The 23,251-nt window shown below is 41.0% G+C and overlaps 1 protein-coding gene across 3 annotated transcripts in view; it reads left to right on the top strand.

The window, feature by feature from the left end:
- LOC134621030 (FERM, ARHGEF and pleckstrin domain-containing protein 1-like) overlaps positions 1–23,251 on the top strand; it is a 66,880-nt gene that overhangs the window by 28,149 nt on the left and 15,480 nt on the right. For 2 of the 3 annotated variants that reach the window (XM_063467429.1, XM_063467427.1), the window contains exons 3-13: positions 6,482–6,586; positions 8,729–8,771; positions 8,977–9,055; positions 11,276–11,373; positions 12,957–13,071; positions 15,511–15,658; positions 16,300–16,395; positions 16,485–16,651; positions 16,753–16,821; positions 16,936–17,011; positions 18,510–18,720. In XM_063467429.1, coding sequence (XP_063323499.1) covers positions 6,482–6,586; positions 8,729–8,771; positions 8,977–9,055; positions 11,276–11,373; positions 12,957–13,071; positions 15,511–15,658; positions 16,300–16,395; positions 16,485–16,651; positions 16,753–16,821; positions 16,936–17,011; positions 18,510–18,720 — 1,207 coding nt within the window. The remainder of the gene's footprint in view (positions 1–6,481; positions 6,587–8,728; positions 8,772–8,976; positions 9,056–11,275; positions 11,374–12,956; positions 13,072–15,510; positions 15,659–16,299; positions 16,396–16,484; positions 16,652–16,752; positions 16,822–16,935; positions 17,012–18,509; positions 18,721–23,251) is intronic. The other variant, XM_063467428.1, reaches the window with a different exon arrangement.

Below are 23,251 nucleotides of genomic sequence, written 5' to 3'. Positions count from 1 at the left end.
AGCACAGTTTACTGGTGGATGGGCAATTAGGTTGGTGGAGCTCGCTGCTGGACCTCTAATTATCTTAAATGAGAAAAGCCATGTTGATGTATGGCCCTACAAGAGAGCTGAGTTTAAAAAAAAAAAAGAAAAAAGAAAAAAAAAAGCTTAAGCAACATGACACTAGCCTCCACAGGTTGATTTTTGGTGGCTGGAGTTGGAGGATGTTTATATTCATTAATGCATCACATATTTCTGGGTTTACATCGTTCTGTATCTGATTATCTGATGGATCAGAGCAAAATTATAGCCCAGCATAAAGTATGATAAAAATGTGCGTCTTTGTGTGCTTCTGGCCAACAGAGAAAGCCCCATTGATGGGAGAAGCTGAATGAACTGATTGTGATTTGAAGTGAAAGGATCTCAGTCTGAGCTCTGCAGTGGCCAGTCTGCTCTCTTCAGTTGGATGATTTCAACATACTTATTTTTAGACCCCGACCAAAAATATATATATATATATAAAAGAAAAAAGAAACAAACTATGAACTTGATTTGCCTTGAGGTCCTCTGTCATTATCATCCTCGCTATCTCAGTCCATTGCTTTGTATGACACAAAGCCTATTTCTCTTCTCTTGCTGTATGTTTGACCTCAGCTGGATGACCATTTCCGATGCTGAGACTGTTGCCAAGATCGGAGGAGGTCATGAGAACTGGCTGTACTATTCAATTTTTAAGTACCACTTTCTAGAGTTGAAGCCTCTTTAAAGAACTTGGATTATTTTAGTAATTCCAAGAACTAAGAGTAAAATTTTAATACTAAAATGGGATGTAATGCTAGAATTTATCATTTAACACCAGCTGAAGCTTTTATGGTGTTTTGACTGTTTAATCTAGAGTTTCTCCTTTTCCTGTATTTATGGATATTATTTTTAAACAGAAATTTGCCTTGAAAAAAGCAGCGCACTTTAGACCTCTTGGAAAAGTCAAGCCTCACGGACTACAATTTTTAAAGTCTCAGCTTTAGAGCAGAAATAAGCTTGTTTACAGCCTGGTGCAAAAGAAATTGGGACTCTCAGGGATTCTGTTTTTTGTGTTTTGTTTTTAACTTACCTGTTAAAATTGTATGCAGTAATGCAGTAACCACACTGACTAACATAATTTTTTGTCACGTTCAGTGTTTAGTTGTACTAAAGCCCAATCCAAGTTCGGTTTCTCTGTGGATGCGTTTATTTTGTTTTAAGTCTGTTTCGTTTTGCTAGCCAAAATTAACATCCAATTTAATATTGAGGTTTTGTAGACATGTGACTACTAACCACATGTCTATAACCTATACACCATTTTGGACATGTAACAATCATGGGGACAGGGAAGGATTACGTGAATAAGGCTCCAGTCACTGGCAACCACCTAAATGAGGAAGAAATTAATGTTCCAAGCTGCTGTGAGTGGTTCCACGAGGCCGATGGCAACTGTAATGAAAATGAAAATGATTGCTAAAGCCTCCGTCACACAGACCTGCTGGGAACCACCCATCACTTGAGAAAAATGTGTATTCACCAGCCAGTTGGCAAAAACCTCCTTGTGGTCGCTTTGGTTGTTAGATTATTGCTGTGGTCATAATTTGAATCCTAGTGACGGACTTGTCTCCAAACAACTTTCTGAGCTGGGGTTGCCTTCAAAGTTATACCTCTGCGCTGTAGCCAATGTTTCAAAAGACACAACTTTTACTTTGAAGGCAAACTGTGCCCACCATTGTACTTTTTCATGTTTTACTCTAACTTGGGTAGTAGTTAGTGATCTTTTGTAGACAAACATGAAAAACTGTAGGTAACCATAGTGATAATTAGAAGAATTTTGGTGCAGCATCTTCTTTGAAATCTGTTTGACCCAGCGATGGCCAGAAACCTCCTCCAAGAGCCACTACCAACAAGTCAGGGAATACACTTTTTATACAATTTTTCCATAGCAACCGGTGGTGGTGCTATGTTCAATGTGGCGAAAAACTCTTGAGTCACATGAGAAACATAAACACAGTGAAGTACAGATGCACCTTGTTATCAAAGTTGGCTAGTTTTGCAAACTTTGAAACTCCCCTTGTGTACAAATATGGTGGTCACATCCAGTTTCAGAAAAGCCAAGATGGCTGCAGTCATCAAATCAGTGGCTATATTCGTCTTTTAAAAACCATTTGATCTCATCAAAATGCAGCAGTGCCTTTGTCAGGCTTCACACTGACAGTTGGTTCCCTCAGAGTTTTGTTTTGCTTTATCCCGCTTCCCTCGTTTGCTTCCTACATCTGAAACAAGTGAATGAAAGTGAAACACCATGAAAATCTACAGTAAACAAGACAAGAAATTCTTGATAACCTTGGAACTGGATTTAACAGAGCTCTCAACGTTTCCCCCTTCTGCACACAACTTTGAAGTCTGAAACCGGCTTCTTTCAATACTCTGTGGACCAGGTTTAGTGAAGTTTGCCAGCTACTGCATGTTGTTTTTAGAGGTTTGCTTCAGTGCCCAAAAAGAGCTGAGTCTGACCGCGCCTATCGGGTTTGGCATCCTGCTTTCCTCGATTCCCAGCACTTTAGCTATCACCTCTTAATTCCAGCTCCTCTTTTAACAGTTTAAGTTACATTTGGGATTTCTTTTGAGTGCCGGCTAACTGTTTTGACAGAAAACTGAATAAAACTGGTTAATGAAACTCGCTGCTTTGTTGAAACTGAAGATATGTAAGAAGAGACATGTGAGCCCTGTTATTATAACTGGTATTGATATATAAGCATTTCACCTCTGCTCGATCAGTGACATTCCCATCTGCATTCCAGTGTGTTGCATTACATGAATAAGATATGGGGTGTCTCCCCAGTGCATGTACACTGGCTTACAATAGTTATTGGAGAGGAGTTTGCTGATATTGGAGGAAATTGCTTCTTTCCAAAACATACTTGGAATTTAGTCTTGATTTCACTTGGATAGTTTTGCCCTAAGAGGAGAGGCTGCACCCTGTTTCAAAAGGTTCAAAACCCTTGGTTAAGTCTAAATCTCCAACTCCATACTTACCAGTATGTGGTTCACTGTGCTGAGTGTTTCTTGGATCACATAATAAAACTCCTGCGTCTCCTCCAAACCCAACATTGCTCTGCACTGCAGAAAACTGGACCCCATATTTTTGAAATTTTGTGCAGGAGATTCCATGGAAGTTTTTACTTAATGGAGCGCATTAGAGAAAAATAACACAAGAGAAGAAAGAGAAAATGGTCAAATTAAAAGCAAATAGCTGTTTCACAAATGCTGCTGCAGACAAACCAAACAGGCAGTGCTGAGTGGTTAATATCAATCATAGGAGTGAAGAACGGAAACATATATCTGGCTACATGTTGAGAAGAAAGAAAGATGAGGGTGGATTTTTCTCTCCAGACTTGTCCACCCCCCCCCCCCCCCCCTTTAAAACCAAGATTACCACTGAACATGCCTGAATCCTGTCCAAACTCCAGAAATCCATGAGCTGTGACATCTGTCACTCTCTCTGTGAAAACATACATACATTCACTACGAGTGCTCAATATCTAGCAGCAGACTGTGTCCATGTCTGGAACCGACATGTTCGGTGGTAACTACACTATGTGGGTGTGTCCCCACAGACCGGTTGGACACATGCGGTAGCCAGATGGTGACAGACTTGGCTCGCATATTGACCTTCAGAGCTCTGACTGCTCCTCTATATATTTCCTTTCCACCTACAGCATAATATATGTGTTTATATGTACTTTTAAAGTACAAAGCCTCTGCTGTGTCAGGCAGATTATTACTTCTAATACTTTGTCCTCCTTGTAAGCGCACATTATCTGTACAGAGGTCCAAAGAATACAACACTAAGAAAAAAAATGCTTGACATAAATAAAAGCGTTTAAATGGTTAAAAACACCACCACAACAAACTGATTGTGCCAAAAATGTTAATCCTGATTATTTGTTTATTATTGAGGTCATGCTCATTTTTAGATGATTAGTCATTAGTCAACTTTAGAAACATTCCATTATTGAAGTGCCTTATACAACCGCTAAATTTTAATTTTAGGCCAAACTCCAACCAACCAAAAAACAAATATGTAGATGGGTGGTGGTGTAATTGGAGTGTTTTTGACCTTGAAGCTCACCTTGCAAGTGCACCTGCAGGGCACAGATGGAGGCCCAGGTGGCAGCGGGCTCACTTTCCTCACATGACCTCCACAGGAGCCACAGGGAGCACGACTAGGGTTTCCACTGGTTCACCTACAACGATTAGAGCTTTAGGGCCCTTAAATAAATCTGCTCATCAAAGGCTTTGTTTTTTTTCCCGGAACATCTTGGCTCAGCCTGAACTAAACGGTGAAGGAGTTTCAGCTTTCAGAGAGGGACAAAAGTGCACTGCTGTAAAGAAACAAAACATTGCATAACCGCTGACTGAATGCAGCAGAGTCATCCTTTTAGCCGTATTATCTTGTTTCCGTTATTGCTGGAAGCAAAAATCATAACAAACTAAACTGTATTAATTACTCAGCCCCCACTCGCCCTCAATTCAGTATTTAGAAGGAAGTCATGTGTAAATGCTTAAATGTCCTGGTAGAGTTTACAAGTGTTTTGAGTCTACTACAGAGAGCAGCACATGTGTAATACGAGGTCAAAGCCAAATTGGAATCAGAGTTTAAATTTTAAAGGCGTGACTCTTTTGGATACAAGTCTGCAAATTGTAAAATGTGTCCAACGAGTTTCTTATAAGTGACAGTACATCTACCATATTTAGATAAGTCTGATGCATTATGCTACGGTAACACTAGAGAAAACAGTAGTTGGAGGCCAAAATTACTGTGACTGTGTGCAACTGATTTTTCTACTTAAGGTACCTTCAAGATGTGGATCAGGTCTGCAATCGCTCAGGCAGTTGCCTTCCTCAAAGCTACTTTGGTTCATCGAGTTGGTAGAAAAACAGCAAAAAGATGGAGTCAGTTTGAAATCAGTTTGCACTTGAATTGGGTTAAGTTAGAAATAATATTCAATCTGTTTGCAATAATACAGCAAATAACTGTTTATTTAGTGGTCAAACTGTTGCAACAAATTAATTCACATTAACGAGACAGAATCTCAAAGATTTGAAACAGAAAAATAGAAATTCCTCCACAAACTGTGATGTTGTTGCTGCAAGATGATGTTTTAACTGCAAAATGATGTAGGCGCTCAGCACTTAATAATGGTCGTGGCAGATGGCAGCCCCTCCCGGAGCCTGGTTCTGCTGGAGGTTTCTTCCTGTGAAAAGGGAGTTTTTCCTTTCCATTGTCTCCAAGTGCTCATTGACGGTCATTTGATTGTCAGGGTTTTCTTTGTATTATTGAAGGGTCTGTACCTTACATTATAAAGCTCCTTGAGGCGACTGTTTTTTGTAATTATTTGCTCTATAAATAAGGCTGAATTGAATTGAATTAATGGAAGGAAATTAAGTAAACTTTGAAAGTGTGTTGGGTATAAATTTTCAGCTTTGATTTGATTTTTTTTTGGGGGGGGGGGTGTTTGTTTCTTTGAGCCCATTTCTCAATTTTGCTCTTTTACTTTGGATTTTTCTTCTTGCCCTTCCCCTTTTTTTTCTTTTCTTTTAATTTGCTTGGGAATATTTGTTGCTGGTGATAGGAAAATGATCAAACCATCATTGCAGAGAGAAATGGACATTAAACACACACACACACACACCTACCTTCTCCCGATCTTAAGAGCATTCATGCTCTATGTTTTGTCTCCCAGTGAAGCATGAAGTGTTGACTTAAAGTGCAGCTCTCATGATTTAGATGAATATGTGTCATTGGTTGTGTGTGCCTGTCAAAGTAAGGAATGTGTGCCTTTCTAACTGCATATTAACCTAACTAGAGCAACCTAAGAATGCATAATAGTACGCTGTAACTTTTCAACAGCTATGCAGAATGGCAGGGTAGTGAACTGCATAGAGAAAATGATTTTGGGCTAATTTTGGGTTTCCGTGCCTGTCTATTTTAGCCTCACATTTGGCTCTCATGTTTTTTGGTGGAATCCAGAGAATCTCAGATTCATGAGGCTTGTACTACTGTGCTTTCCCTGCTCTGCCAGTTCATTATTAAACAGAGCAAAGCTGATAGTGTTGTGTTGCTACTCACTTGCACACTTCTCCTGAGGCATTATTCTTATTTCTCAATGCTTCCAGCTGATCTCCGACCTCAAGCTGTTCATTAGACATCAGCCTGAGGCTTCACATCAGGTTAAAAGTCAGCTGTTTGTTGGTGAGATGAGAAGTTTTAGAAAACTGGAACCACTCACAATCTTTCGAGATATTCTATTGAAAGATAAAAGACAAATGTGGAGACTTCTGATATTAAGGCACTTTAAAGTTGAAAAATCAATTCCATTATCAGCACTCACCTGATGTATGCACCTCACTTTCCTCTTCTGGCCAGCTGTGTTCTTCAGTTTCCTTTATTTTAATCTATTTTTTTCTCTTCTAGCAACGTTCACCAGGCAAAGTGCTGTTTGACCTGGTTTGTGCCCATCTCAACCTGGTTGAGGGAGACTATTTTGGACTGGAGTACCAGGACCAGCGGAAGATGACAGTAAGATATACACATATTGCACCATGGAGTACTTTTAAGTAACTCATTTCTGTTGTTTAAAACCATTTTTTATCTATGCTAACTAGGAAAATGTCTCAAACTAAAACTTCCTTCTCACTTGCCACAAGCTAACTTTAGCTTTAATCACATGGGTACACAGCGTGTGTGGTTGAGGTTGTGTTCAGTCACATATAATAGAGGTGTTTGAGGTGCCTTAGGGAAACTCTGCAACAAACTTCTCATTCTGTGTTTCCCCCTTGGCACTCTTTGGTTTGTCAAAGACAAATGTGGAAGAAAGTCATGCTCTTCATTTTTATATTAACAAACACTTGGGAAAGCTTTATCACACTGTTGAGTGTGTGTGTGGAGGTAGGCTGAGGACATGGTGAAACAGAGAGCAGGTGAGAGAAACTTCACAAATAAATAAAATAGTTTTCTTTTTTTGTAACCACTCTTGTGTGAGAAGTATTTCAGATATAAATGAGCCTGGATTTAGGTTTTCTATGCTCCAAAAAGCAGCAGCTGGCTGTAAAATGTTTTGTAGACTTTATGTATGTTACTGGGGCTGTCTATAGTTTTAATCCTTTTGTTTACTTCACTTTCTATTAATGCAATTAATTAAATTAAAAAAAAACTTGTAATAAAGGAGAATTTGGCTGCAAGACAACAGTAAGTCTGTAACTCAGAGATGGACCGATCCATTCTGTCGAAACACATGAACACAAGCTCTTTAATGTATTTAAACACAGGCAGTCGCTGTGCTTACCAGTGCCTTGGGCATGAGAGCTGTTGTTTTGAAGTGGATCAGTGGAACAAATGATGTAATGCTGAAGAAATGATTACAACTTTGTAAAGACAAATACTCAGAAAGCAGACCCACATGCACATAACATATGAGGCTGTCCGTCAAGCAGATCGCCCGAATTGAAACATCGCTATATATCAAAGACATTCACACTGAATCTGCTCACAGCGTAGCCATCACAACACTGCCATCATATTCAATGGTATCTTTTGTGCTAATACAGTTCTGAGCTTCAGCTACTGCTAAACCCTAAATAAGGACTTTTTTGGGTATTTTCACTTTCCTTTCTCTTGGCATTTGTTATAGAAATAGAAATATAAAAGACTGGTTTCACCCAGTATCTGTGAGCTCCTCCTACACCATCGGGAGTTGAGCAGCCAAAACTGGCACACAGGTACATCTTAGACCCCTGAAGGTTCTTATCTATATCATAACATAATAACGTAATCTTGTTGCCTGGTAACCACCTATGAGCAGGTCAAGATGACCCGTTTGTAACATTTAGGCACTGTAACACCTTGGATAAGCATCACATTATTTTAATTTCACAACAGTGATATGTAACTTATATCCACAAAAACTGAATCATGTTGCCTAGCATCATGCTTTGGTGACAATGTTTTGCTAAGTTTGTGCATTTGTAGCACTGATGCAGGAGTATGTGCCTTGCAAAAGCATCATATCATTTCAGCAACATCTCAATTATTTCCACAAACCTTGAATTATGTATGATATATGATGATATGTCATGTTGCCTGGCAGCCACCTAACAGTGGACTAAAGTTACAGACCAAACACTACTGTAGCATGGGCATGGACCAGTCATTTAGTAAATGCACATTAAAAAATGTCCAAAGCAAATGTGCAGTGCTTTTTTTAAACAGGAGAAGAATGAATATATGTTATTTTAATACATAATTGATATAATAGAGTTTTAACGTATTTTCTTTGAAAGAAATTCTGCTTTTCCTTCTATTAACAAATTATAGCTGAAAATAGCTCTCTTTTTAGTAAGTGTCCAGCAGATTTGGGAATTATTATGAACTGTGGACCCATGAAACCTGAACTGAACCGCTTGAAGGAAAATAAATGAGATAAAATAAATAGATACAGGAGTTTAAAGGTTAGTAATTATCAGGTGATGTCTGCTACACGTAGGACCTCAGGTTTCACTAAAAGAGTCTTTAATATTTCCAGTGAAATGATCTCATTTCTCACAGCTGGAACAAACATGCACATTAGTTGAAAATGAATCATTTTTGTAGCTAGAGATGAAAATCAGGTATCCGTCTTTAAGACACTGTAATGAAAGTAAAGCTGTTCCCTGATGCCCGCAGGTGTGGCTGGATCTTTTGAAGCCGACACTGAAGCAGATCAGACGTAAGTCACTCTCAGATCCCATCTCTTCTTTCATCCTTCAAACGCCTCTGTGCTTCAAACTTAAACACAAATCCAAACTCTTCCTAACTCAGACATTAGACACTCCCACTAATAGTAGTAAACGGATATTTCCTCTGCAGCCTTTCTGCATCTCTTCACTCTGTCTCGTTCTTCCTAACCACATCCCGTTATTTCCCTCCTCCAGGGCCTAAAAACACCATCCTTCGTTTTGTGGTGAAGTTCTTCCCTCCTGACCACACGCAGCTCATGGAGGAGCTGACTCGGTAGGTCTTCCCCGCACAGAAGCCACACCTATCTGAAGAAGAAGCTCCCAAATTAAAAGACATGCTGTTCTGCATTTGGTTTCCTGTCTGGTCGGCGTGATTTCAGTCCTTCACCAGGAATTTTTAAGGACAATTTACGATTTACAGCTGCATCCAAACATGAAGCAGAAGTCTTGTATATTTCTTGTTGTCTGGCTGTTGTTTTTTTGGTCAGACCCTTATAACACATTTATATGCCTGACATCAAATAAGCGTTTTGTCTTTTCTGGACCCAAACATATTTTTGTCATCTGGGAACAAGGCTCAGTAAACCTTCTGGTATTCCAGCTGAAAGGAAGTCAAAGAAGATGAATGCTCTGACCACTTCTGGCCTTTTATTCATAGTTTAACCCTGGAAGATGCATTTCATCTGGAAAACCGATCTCTTTTTTTGTCCCGATTCCCACCTATTCCCTCTGTCCTTTTAACATACTTGTTTAGAAAGTGTAGCGTTATCTGCAGACCATCAAGTCCGCCTTCTTGTTTAGTTTAGTCTGACGGAGCCTAGCGGGACCCTTCTGGACTGTTTCTGTTTGTCGGAGCTGATTTAGGACACACGCTACAGCAGAAATTCTCGGTCACTTGGCTAAAACATAAATAGGACAATTATCTGACCTTCCACATTTTCCCATGGTGCTGACACTCCTACAGCCACCCAGCTGGGCTTAATTTGAGATGATGACAAATCAGGAAGCACTAAAGTTATCTGTAGAAATAAAGTTATACCCACTGTAGTGAAATCCTACATCTTACAATTGATTCCTGTCACCAGCTCACTGTAGATAAAAGTAGGAGAGATTATTCCACTGACCTCATATCATCTCTGATTGTGTCAGTGGACGAACATGAAGTAGACACATAGTTGTTTCTTTTCCCCTTTTGTTTGGCTCCCACAGTGTTGCTGCTGCCAGTGTTTCCTTTGATGAGTAATGTAAGCACAGATGGAAGAAAGGCTTCCTTGTGTGTATATCAAGCTGTTAACCTCCTATTAGCTGCTGATTACTGAACCTTCACCCCCAACCGGTTGTGTGACATTTATTGTTTTTTGGTGCTGTATAAACCAGAGCACTCGAGAGAGCGTATCAACAAAGACAAAAGCTTTGACCTTGGGTGCTAACAAAAAGGTCAAGGTCCAATGCTTAGTCAACCTTGGTCATCATGACCCCTGAAGCCTTGCGTATTCTTGTGAAGTTTGAAGACAATCCATGGAAAAATTGTGGGTAGTATAAAGTTTTTACTGATCGAGTAGTTACTAGTACCTACCATCACAAGCGATCCGATTATGTACCGTCTCTCTTCGGGGGGGGAGTATAAAATTGAATTGAAATCATAAATGGGATCTGCCCCCAATAACAGTGCTACTCCAGTATGGTCAAGGCCGCTGTATTGAAATTATGTTTTTCAGTCTAAATAAGTGCAGCTTTCTTGTGTAATAACATTCTGCACTGAAAGCCTCATTAACTTTACTAGCGAGGTAATCACGCAGCAAAACAGTTGAATTGGATTTTACATTAAAAGGTGCCTCGGATCATTGATCACACTCTCACATGGATGCACTCTGAATGCAGTCAACTGTTTGCCCACATACAGTGAATAGAAAGGCAGCGAATCAGGTTTAAATGTTGTGGGAGATGAACATGCGGACCTTGAATACTTTACAATGAATCCTGGTGTTCTCCTACAGGGTGATGTTGCCTACAGGCTTTTTTCCTTTTATTAAAAATAGTCTTGGATGGAGCCATGTCAGATAGCTTTGACTGTCACTGTCAGTTAAAGTGAATCAGAAGCCTCCCACTGTCGTTGTTGGGCTTTCTTAATTAAAATGTGACGTCACAGCCCGGCAGCATGTGCATGCACGGGTGAACGTGCTTGTGTCTGTGACTCTCATTAAGCCCTCATCATGGTATAAGTAGCCGCCTGTATAATGATTAACAAAGCACCGCAATTAGGGTCAGTTTGAAGGCAGTAGATGCAAAGCAGCGGGCATACACAGGGTTTCTCTCTAAATGCCATCACTTTAATGGTTATGAGATTGTCTCTAACATTGTAAGTTGCTGCGTTTATGGAGTGTGCATTAACCCCTGTAACCTCTCCCATTCCAACTTCTGTTTTTCATCTTCCTTTTCCTCCATCCCCACAATCTCTCTCTGTTTTGTTTTGTTTGTTTGTTTTTTCCTCCAGGTATCTGTTTGCTCTACAGATTAAACGCGACCTGGCCTGTGGTCGTCTTATCTGCAACGACACGAGCGCCGCTCTGATGGTCTCCCACATTATTCAGTGTGAGTTTTAACACAAAAGGTATTTAAGAATCTGATGTTTGGAAGGCGCTGAAGCACACAAACGAGTCCCTTTTTGGATGATTTTGACATGCTGTGAATGTCATCAAATCATAACAGCAGTCAGTGACTGGAAAACAATGAATTAAAATATGCAGAGGTTTTTGAGCGGGTTCCTTTTTGCCTTCACAATTCAGGGTAATCATTAATAATCACAGCAGCTGTATTGATTCATATAACTTTAATTTTTAATTTGCATCAGTGTAGAGGGGAAAAAAAAAGAAGAAATTAAAATCCACGCTTTGCAAAAAGCATGTATGCAAATTAAACGGGAATAAATTAAACTTGAGCCTGAACATAATTTGATGTCTGAGAGCTGTTGGACCGAATAAGAAGGCAGAAATCTGTAATATAAGAGGAAAAATGATCCTCTATTATTGGATTACCACACACTGGTTACTTGGGTTATTCATTAACCCTTCAGCAGCAAAGTGGGTGGAAGTGATGGAGCCTTTCAAGGCAGGAAAGAGCACTCTTTTTACTCACAGCTTCCTTTCGTTCATCACATGACAAATGCCAGGCTAAAGGCCATTGTGCCACCCGGTAAATGCCTTTCATGTTGAGGGATGTTGGATTCTTCACCATCTCTGAAGTCGTCAGCTATCCATCGGTGCCTCCGGGATGACTGCTGATATTTTGGGGCTTTCGCTGTCATCTGTCAGTGGATACGCAATTCAAGACTTGCTGCTCATCATCAGACAGTAGCTGACTGCATTTCACCAGATATGGCCACTCTTGCGTGCTTAAATCTGAGGGTTCAGTTGCCTGCAGATACTGCATATTCATATGCAGGTAGCTTTTAATAGTTATTAAATTTTCCTTGTCTGAAAAGATCTTTGGCCTCTGTGAAGGTTCTATTATAATGTAAATGCTTTGCTTATGTAGATGACTGACTGTAAATCAACAGATTCATTACAGAGATTCCCTGTGGGGGTCATTTCAGCACCACTTACTGTGGTTTATACCAAGTAAATGACAAAGAACATAAATACAAAACGGCTTCCTTCAACACTTACAGTAATACTAACGGGAACCACCATATCATTATAATCTCAATCACCTCTCATTTATAATTGTAAGCGTTATAGTTGAATGAACTGTGAGCATGTGGCCGTGTACAGGATGCAGACTTTACTGTCTGGATTCGTCGCGACCGTTGTAACTCAGCTCTGTAAATGGAGGATATAGGATCTTGACTCCGTCTTTCAGATGCTGCTAAGGTACAGCGCCGTATACTGAAGGATATTGCTCAGTTGTCATAGCAACTGTCAGTGCTCAGCCTGTATGTGCACCTGCGGGCAGTACAGTATGTGGGGGTTATTACTGCTGGTATAAAACAGATGGGGACGCATGCATCAGCACACTTCATCTACAACAGAGTGGCCAAGGTTGGTGTGTGGATGAGGAAAAGACCTTTTAACTCTTTTTTTTTTTTTCCTCAACACTCTGCATCTTTATTTTAATCAGCTCCTAACCTTCCTCGTCCTCACTTTAAACAAATATCCATTTTCTTTTCCCTCCACCAGCTGAGATCGGAGACTTCGATGAGACCCAGAGCTGGCAGCACCTCCTTCACAATAAGTATCTGCCCGACCAGGACGCCATTAGAGACGAGATCATAGACTGCCACCGCGAGCATGTGTGAGTTATCTCATGTGCAAGTCCACACATGGATTGCGTATTGGATGTGGGTTCCAGTGAATTCAGGGTTTTCTCTATGCTTTGTTGGGAATCAGCATGGGTTTAATCTGCACAGTGTCAAAAATGGCAACTAATGATAGTTTTCAGCCCCTCCCACTAACTTGAATGGGATTCAAACCCCACTCTCCCATGTGGAAGTTGTGTACACACCCGGCTGCTCTACCATGTCTTACTTACTTCATAGCCTCCATGCTCTCGTACTCTATACTCTGTCGACCTGAGATGTGGGGCAGTAACAATAAAAGTGCTCAAGTTAAAAAAGGAGACTAAGAAAAAAAAAAACCCAAACAGTTATTATCAATAAAACTAAAGCAGGCAGAACACCTGCTGTCACCATCAAAAACAAAGAAATGTGGGTCAAAACAACTAAAGAGTAACCTGATTGCTGATTGGAGTCAACTGCTAAGAGTAGTATCTAAGTCAGGAGAGAGCATGAGGCTCAGACGGGGCCCTGCAAGTTCAGCATGCCCAGGGTATCTTCCTGTAATTCGTCTTCACTTATCAACGATCAGGTTAAGCAGTCACAGAGAAGTGGTTATCAGATGGATAAGCAGATAACACAGGGGTTCACCATTTAAGCTGGTCACATGAAAGTGCATTGGCAACATCTGACAAATTGCAAGCATGCGTCTGAGAGCAACCCAAGTTAAATACAATTTTAAAAAGCAAATTCAACCATATGTGTATAGACTGCACGCTGAGTTGATATAGTGTCCATTACTACAAATACATGGCCTGTTTTAGGATCGGATATTAACACACATGTGACACTAAAATTATTGTAAGTTAAAATAAAATAAAGTTGCATCAGGAAAACACAAACACATCAGACACTATGGAAAAACCTTAGACCCGCCTACTGTCCTTTCACAGCTCTGAGAGATTTTCCAGGAAGTGATGCTGTTTTCCAGAGAATCGATTAGTCAGTAGGCAGTGATGTCATGCCTGATGAGCTCTTATCTGGAACATAACCTGTTTCTGAGCCGGTTAATTTTCAGGTTTGCCTTTAGGTCATCTAAAAAACAATCAAGTCTCCTTATGAATCAGTCATTTTACTAGAAGATCAAACTACTTGAGTTACAAAAGTCTGACAAATAATGGTTATCATGATCCTTAATATTTCTTCCTCTCCTCACGTTTCCCTTTCCCATCGGATCATGATTGACTTCCAACATAGTTGCATTATCTGAAATTAATATAAAGGCTTTAAAATCTGATCAGCTTTGGTGGATTAAGTGAAAACAGGTCTGTGTATACATGATTCATGGGGGGAGGAAGCCTTTAGTAATCACAAACATAAACTCCACTGGTTTCACAGTATGTTAGCATGAATGTCAAGAGGGTATTAACAATTCAGGTCATTCTAACATTCTAACCAAAGCAGCACTGTTTACCTGCAAACAGCAAGATTATCCTTGCTTTGAAAACAATACTGAGCTGAGGTACATATCAGTTTCTAGGTGGCAAGCTCAGAGGTGTCAGGAGAGATATGTTTGTCACATATAAACACACACCAAGCTCGCATAATTCCAGTCTGCAATGCAAAGATATTTATCTACACCCCCCAAACACACACCCATTTCACAATTATACCCAACCCATAAGTCTCCCTCCTGCAGAGAGGTTTATCTTCTAACCACAACAGCCAGAACACACTCACATTCACACACTTCTAAATCTCTCCCCTGCAGAGCTGGCTATCTGCAAACATACCACTTGGCACTCCTACTGTGCCCCTGGGACCACACACACACACACACACACACACACACACACACACACACACACACACACACATACATCATGTATTTCATTTCCGTGCTGCTGGCAGCAAATAAATAAATGAGAAATGTTTTCCCTTCTTTTCTGGACATGCAAAACCCTCCCTTAACCACCGATAAGAGCTGAAAAACAAACTTGTTGATCATCAGTCACCGTCACACCATGCACCGCACACCCGTTCTCCCCTCACCCTCCCCTACTTTCCACCTTGCCTCCCTTCAATCCGTCACCCTCCCCTTAGCCGACACAGGAAGGAAATGGCCAATTCAGCCGCTTATACAGGAAACAGGAAGCTATTTTCAGATTTTGTGAGGAAACAAACTTTGTGTGGCTTTTGTGGCTGATTTCTTCCTCCCTGCTGTGGGTGCCGCAGTGTATTTTAAGGCTGACCCATGTTTTTAAATTCTCAGTATACCCAGAATAGATGCTTGTTTAGCCCCTGAGATGCACAGTTTAAGCAGTGACTCATTACCTCTTGGTTAGAGGAATTGATTTTCTTACACACTGACAGCAAGTCTAGAACACTAACTAAGACAAATGGCTTAAATGAGCTGCTGATTAATTGCTGATAGTTTGATGCATCTCTCTTCTCCACAGCGGGCAGACGCCGGCAGAGTCGGACTATCAGCTGCTTGAAATTGCACGGCGGTTAGAGATGTATGGTGTTCGCTTACACCCGGCGAAGGACCGCGAGGGTACTAAACTCAGCCTGGCTGTAGCAAACAGTGGGGTACTGGTTTTCCAGGTAAAATCTTCAATAAGTAAGGGCCATAAAAGGTTTTTGGGGGTGTGGGGTGGGGCGGTTGGCTGAAAATGGATATTTTCTAGGTGAACACCAACGGTTTTTCGACAGACATTAACAAGGCTGACAAATATGTTTGGTATGAGGTGTAAATTCTTTAGATATTTTATAGAAGAAAGAAGGAAGGGAGTCTTAGACTATCATAGTATCCTCAACTCAAGGTGAAAGGTTTTCTCCACTGACAACACCAAAATATTTGGCACAGCAATTAACAGATGGTTGCTGCTGCTCGGCTGCAGTTCAGGCAGCATTTGATTTTTTTAATGGTGCTCTGACCTGACACTCTCAAACATAACACACAAAACATGCCATAGAACAGTGGATGCACTCTCTTTTGACCAGGCTGACCCCAATTAAGTCCAGTCTGCACTGTTTCACTGCCCTGATTTTTCTGCCACATCTTCAAAGAGTGCTGAGATCTTTTAAAATTTAGCTGATATGACAAATCGGTTAATTGGTTCCTGACGTTTTGTGGTAAGCCTCCTCCCAACTCATCTGGGAAAGAATGTACCGCCTGGTAGTTTTTGGTTTGTTTTCGTTTTTGCTTGTGCTGTCTTAACCTATTCTGATTTTTCTGTATTCAGGGGAACACAAAAATTAACTCTTTCAACTGGTCCAAAATCCGTAAACTCAGCTTCAAACGTAAAAGGTTCCTAATCAAGCTTAGAGCCGACCCCACTGTAAGTTCATGCGACGTTTCCTTTCTTTTCTTGCCTCGCCTTTTCTCTTTCTGCTTTCTGTGCTTATATTTGTTCCTGTATCCTCCCAGCAGAACGCCCACCATGACACGCTGGAGTTTGCCATGGCCAGCAGGGACTGCTGTAAGGTTTTCTGGAAGATCTGTGTCGAGTACCATGCCTTCTTCAGACTCTTTGAGGAGCCCAAACCAAAACCCAAGCCCATCCTCTTCACCCGAGGATCCTCATTCCGGTTCAGGTAAGAAGAGGAAAGAAAAAAGAGACTGAAAGTGTACTCCTCTTTTTAAAATATTTTGGCTTTGTATCAACTGGTCTTCTCTTCGTGTCCTCTACTTGCAGTGGTCGAACCCAGAAGCAAATCATTGATTACGTTAAAGACTCCGAGCCCAAGAAAGTTCCATTTGAAAGGTGTAGTGTTCCTCCTTCGTTTTACCAAGACTGAGCCAAGCTACTGAACTTAAATGTAATCAGATTTCTCAGTTTGTTGATTAGTCGCATATGGTATAATCTCATCTGTTTCAGGAAGCACAGTAAGATCCTGTCCAACAGCAGCATGTCCCCTCAGTCTGCCTCCACAAGATCACACGTGCCAAAAGAGGTAATGCAAGCTTAAAACTTATCTGCCTACGATCTAGAAACCCATTATTAATGACACCCACAACCATTAGCAGGTTAGTGTTTATGCAAATAAGCATGAGCCAAAACAGCGCATACAAAACTACACTGCACTGTTATATTGTGCTATTGCATGCACAATATCTCCAGTATGTTTCGCCTGAGATCGGAGGTCAAAATCAGGCACGTATAGTTGAGGCAGTTAGTCTGTGTCGCATTACTTGAAAAAGATGTTTGTGGGTTTTTTTTTTTTAAATTTTGGCAGTCTTGGTATTTTTACTTTATTGTAAGATCAGAAACTCTTTGGGAAACCAAGTTGAAGAATACACACATGCTTCCTGTTGGCTAACATTGCTTTACCTGGTAACAAAGCTATTTCCCAGTGTAGCAACTAGCGGGCTAACTTTAGCTTGCTTGGTCTTGGAGTTGTGGTTGTGTTAGGAGCTGGTCGTTACTGATGAGAAAGTAGAAGTATGTTATAAAAAGTATAAAATAACTGCTTACCGCTTTAGTTTAACAATAACTAAAGTAACTAAACCTTGTAACTCTTCAGGAACCGCACAATACTGTCACATAATTAAACTGACAAATATTTTATTTGCTGCCTGGGATGTTGTATTTTTGGCCAAGCTTTTTAATCAGCTGCTTAAAGCTCTGCTTTTCCACCACATAACCCCTGCAGTAAAATCCATGGGCGCTTGGAGTTATTGGTTGGGATTACGTTCACACCTCATGCTGCTAGCATATCCTGCTGTCTTTGCCTCAATGAGCAATATGAGTTTCTTTTCCACTTTCAGCGGGAATAGTTTTCTTGCATATTTTTCAAAGTACTGTGCTTTGTGAGAGGTTGTTGAAGTAGCTCCCTATTTAGGTACTAAATCAACATTGGTGGCTGACATTGGCTCTCGATCTTAGACATGCTCAGGCTTGTCTTGTCTGAATTATCCTTCAGTCTATGCCATAACCTGATGGGCACCTCCTGAGAAATCTAACTAAATGTCAGGTTAACTCAACCCACAAGTGTTTTGAATTAATCAGTGAGAGAATGACAATCATTGCCTCAGTATGAAGAATAATAGTCATAGCGTAAATGTATGGACTCAGAAATGTCAACTACCAAAATAGTGTGATCGAATGTACAGTAGAAAACCAGAGGGAGAAATATGTTTACCTTTACTTGGAACTGCATTAGAAAACGCCGAAACACAACCACACGATAATTAACAAGCTTTTTTTTTCTTCTTCTTTTTTTTTAAATCAGTCCTCAGCATCTTTGTTTAAATCTGGAGCTGTGATTACAAAGCTTATGTACCCATTCCGTTCCAGGGAGTGAAAATGTGTAACTGAGTGCTTGCTCTAAGGCTGTCCCTGTAATAGAGCCCAAATAAATAAGAGTTTTATCCTTTATTATTCCTCCCTTTTAACCTTTCATTCCATCTTCTCACCATGTTCTGTCTTTTCTCCCCTCTTGTTATTTGCAGAGTGCCACGTCAATCCCGTTAGCAGACCAGCCTGACTCAGACAGATTGAGCCATCTGGCTGTACCTAATGGTTCGGAGGAGCCACAGGCGGTCACGCCCCCCACCAACGGTCTTCATGGCCTAACGGCAGTGCCTGGCTCAGACCTGACTCAGCCCCGACAGAACCACCACATCGCGGGATCAGTACTGGACCAGCAGCTCCTCAACCCAGGTCCATCCTGCAGGGCAAACAAAGGCAGCAGCTCTTCTATTCCTTACATAGACTGCAGCGACATAGACAGTGAATGTGATGTGACAAAGAACAACAGGGCTACCCGGGGTCACAGCAATGCAAATGACAGCAATGAGGATGAGCCTTGTGCTTATAGTAGGCACTTGGGTAGTCCTGGTCGAAATGGGGGGCAAGCTGGGAGGCTGTTTGGGGCTGTTAATGGGTTCTATCACACCAATCACCAAGGGCTGATGCAGCAGGGTATGGTGGGGAAGCAGCAGCAGCAAAGCATGCAGGGTAACAGGAACACTGTAAATCAGTCTCCTGTGTCTAACAAGTTTAATGTGAGTCATGAGCTAACAGATGAGGACGTTTTGACAAATGGGCATCTCCCGCTCCACAGCACGCTGTTAGATGAGATCTTTCAGGGGCGAGACAAGCGAGGTGCAGTGTTGGGTCGTCCATTAGGAACCGGGACACGCAGTCAGTGCTCCAGCCCGGTGATCAGCAGCTTCCATCACCGCACAAACTCACTCAGTCACTCCGAGATGACAAATGGTCACAGTCAGCCACGTTCAGCTTCGCGGTGGGATGACGGTGGGCATTATTTCAGTAAACGTCCGGGAGCGCTCCCTGTGGAGACTCCCACGGTCCCGCCATCATCCCATCCACAAAACCACTATGGCAGCTACTCCCCGATCGCCTCAAACCGCACTGCGCCAAATCTGGCCAAACCGTACTACAACAACAACAACATGAGGAACCGCTCTGACACTGACCCGTTCATTCTCAGCCAGCTGACATCGACACCCATCAACCACCGCAATCGCTCTGGGGTGCACGCCAAAACTCCTGGCTCTGCCCCACTGGAGCGTAGAATGATGATGACCAACGGCAATAACGGGAACCTCCTAGTTCCGGGTCAGCCACGGTCCAATACGGTGCAGCGGATGTTCGGGCGTCAGGGAAAACCTGGCAGCAGCCCGTCTAATAACAAATACAACAATCTAAACCAGCCGGTCCAAATGATCGACGGGTCTACTAGCAGCGGCACCGACACCAGCGACACAGAGTCAGACACGGGCAGCAGCGCGTACAGCCAGCCCTTAATGTACGGCAACCCGGCCGCAGTCAGCTCCATGATTTCGGTTAACTCAAATGGCACGTCCCCCCTCTCTCACAGCAAGTTCTCTTTCGGGAGTTTGCAGTTGGAGGAGGGCGGCGACGGTGAGGAGGAAGAGGGAGGGTGTTACCGCTTTAATGAGGAAGACATAGGCGGTCGGGTTTTTAGCTGTTGAGCGAGCATGAGTGGGCAAAAGGAGGACTTTAATTAAAGGACTGAGGTCCTTTAATGAAAAACATGTCGTGTTAATTTGGTGTGTTACAGATAAACAGATGTTTAAAGTCGGCTTTTTCTTCTTAGAGACAGAAATTTGTCTTCCCGCTACACTGACGAGCACCGACATAGAAGGAAAACACTATGGTTGATTGCGATGCTTCACACCTTTTATAATCAAGCATGCTTTACGTACAGGGTCTAACGTATTTTCTGGAGCGTAAACATAGGACAAGATGTGTGTTTTCTAATGGCGAATTGAATCTTTAATAACATCTGTTGTTTCTAAACTCCTTTTTTTAAATTACGTATGCAAATTTCTTAGTAAGCTGCTAGCTGACACTTTTGTGAGCCAGCAAGCTCTTTGTATAAAAAGAAAGGTAAAATAATGAGCATACATTTGGTAAAAGCTTCCTCACAACGTGCCATAACTCAGAAACGTGTATAATCACTGTAGTTGAATGTGCAGAAGGAAATGTTTCATAGAAAGTTAGAGGAAAACCTTGACGTTTTCAAAAAATTTTGTTCACTTCACACTTTACGTGTTAGCATTTGCCATATTGTTGAGAATTAAGACATATTTTCTTATTTGTGGGACATTAAGGTGTAGAAGTGTGTGTGAAAAGTTTATTTCTTTTAGGTAGTAAATGTGACACTTGATTGCTCTTTCTAAAAGCTGTCAAGCTGCCTTTCTGTGGAATTATACACTCATTTTGTAGTTATAGTGTAACTTTTTCTCTAAATCAGACTGTCTGGTGCAATAGATGGACTTTGAGGTAATAGCTGAAGTTCATAAATGGATTTGATAGGAGGGGAGACTGCTGTACAGTTGGTCTGATCCCTTTAACTGTACAGTGTAATTGATGTAGTTAGTAGACTGAATTGTACTTGGAGTGCTACACTTTGGGAAAAGTGTGTTTTCTGTGAGCTACTGGGATCTGCCAGAGGAGGAACGTAGCTGACTGCTGATGTTCTCGTCTTCTGAGCACTTTTTCATGCATTCAGTCCATTTGTCTGTCTGCGTGGGTGATCTGCATGGTATTCTGGTCATGACCTTTTGTATTTAGACCAATTGAAGTAGGTTTGCATCAATTTTAGGGAAACCCTAATCTTTTATATCTGTGTTTTCTAGCTGAAGCTCCATTTGTCTCCACATTTCAACACTTATGCTACTTCAGCTTGCTGGTGATGGGTTTTGGGGGATTTTTTTCAGTCTTTACTTCTTTCTATGGTTATGCTTTCTCTTTCTGTCACGGTTTTATACAATCAGCGGTAATCAAACACACCGACCGCCATCCTCGTCCTGCTTTGCTCGGCTTGGCCCCAGGCATGCGCTGCAACCGCAAACAGAGGTAACCCTGTTATCTTTCACTTCTCTGGATGCTGTTTTATGCTGGTGAAGGCTTCCCATCTCCATCTCTGTCATTGGCTGCTCCACTACAGCACGCTGAATTGGATCAAACTGAAGTGAATTAAAGTGTGGGCTTCTCTTGAGACATGCAGGAAATGTTTAAATGTCCCATAAACTAAATCAGTACAAAAATAAGCCAACCTGTTGAGTATCAGTTGAAATTACTTTAAAGATCAACACAAGGAGATTTTGTTTAGATGTCATGTGTCAGCACTGTCATCCAGATGGACTGAGTAAGCAAAAATTGCATTAAATGGTATTAAATCAGTGTCTTAGCTTGCTCATTCTCATTCTGGTTTGGTTCTTTTTGCATATTACAGTCTTTTTGCACCTAAATTGTAGCACAATAAACACAAACACAAACAGTACTGTTAATGACCAGTAGATCCAGTTTCAGGAAGCTAAACTGTTTTGCTGACTCATGAATTAAATACTGATATCGGGGGTTCAAGTTACAAGGTGGCTTAATTTGGACTGAATGTCGTCAAGATTTTATCAGCTTCCGAGGTTGAATGACCTTTTGTTTCCTGCTGCCTCTACCTGAATCGAATGTTCATGATTCACTCTTTGTAAATGTTTGTTTTTAAGCATGTTCTCGCTTCTTTTTTTTGTTGTTGTTATTTCGAGGGGTTGAAAAAAAGTCTTTCAGCACTGTTTTCTCACCATTTCACTTTCTGTACTGTAAATGCATGTTAACCAGGTGAAGGATGTTGCTGCTCTCTGTCACTCAACTCTGTTTTTGCTCACTCTGTCACGCTGTGTTTCTGTCATGGGGCTCAAACTGGTTCCAGATGTGTGAGGGTGCAGTTTAACACAATCCTAACAACAACCCTATAGCTTTGCAGGTTTTTAGACTCAGATACTTCTTACTGCAGTTTATAGCCCTTTTTTTTTGTTGTTGTTGTTGTTGTTGCTCCTCGCTCATGATTTCTCAACTGCACTGTGTCGTTTTCAAATATTTAGAAACCATTCGTACCCATTGCGGTTTCCTCACCAAGCATGAGGACAAAACAAGGCTGACTCAACTCCAGTGCTCTTTTAACGGAGAATGAGAGGGCGAAGGTAGACAGACACAAGTAAAGTTCAGCTTAAAGCATAATGCAAGTGCAAAAATAAAGATATCTTTGAGAGATATTGGCATTTTATTTTTTAAGGTATGAAAGTCAGAGTATTGTGAGAAGTTATTCACATGCATACACTGGAATACTGGGGTTGAGTCCAACTTGTCTTTAGTCTCGCTGCCTGTCAACAAGTAGCACTTGAAGCCAGTCACTTCCACTGAGGCTTGTTTTTGTAGTTTTAATATAAAGTAGATGCAGTAAAAGACTGATTGATTGATATTTTGTTTATTTATGGAATTAATTGTAGCCAAATTTGGTTAATTTGATTGATTAATTTAAAATGAAAGGCAAACTACCTTGTAGCTTTTTTTGTGATTATATATATATATATACATATATATACACACACACACTGATGATATCAGGTTGCATCATGAAATAGTTTGAAACTTTTGGAAAATATTTGATGTCTTTCTGAAAGCTAAAGATTTATATATGTTAAAAATATGAAGCTACAGCCAGTGGCAAGTTAGCTTAGCTTAGCAAAAAAACAAAAAAAACATATCCCGTATCTCTGTCTAAAAGTGACAAAGTCCACTTGTTAGCAACTGTAAAGTTTAGAAAATAACTCCTTTTTATCTCATTTATTTAGTAAGTTTAAAAGTTAATATTTAAGGTTGCGGTTTTGTAGGGATTTTCTCACTTGTTGCTAACTAAGCTAAG

The sequence above is a fragment of the Pelmatolapia mariae genome, linkage group LG23 (genome assembly GCF_036321145.2).
Source record: "Pelmatolapia mariae isolate MD_Pm_ZW linkage group LG23, Pm_UMD_F_2, whole genome shotgun sequence".
NCBI classification, from domain to species: Eukaryota; Metazoa; Chordata; class Actinopteri; order Cichliformes; family Cichlidae; genus Pelmatolapia; species Pelmatolapia mariae.
The sequence above is the reverse complement of the archived record's forward strand: the minus strand, read 5'-3'. Positions and strand labels throughout refer to the sequence as shown.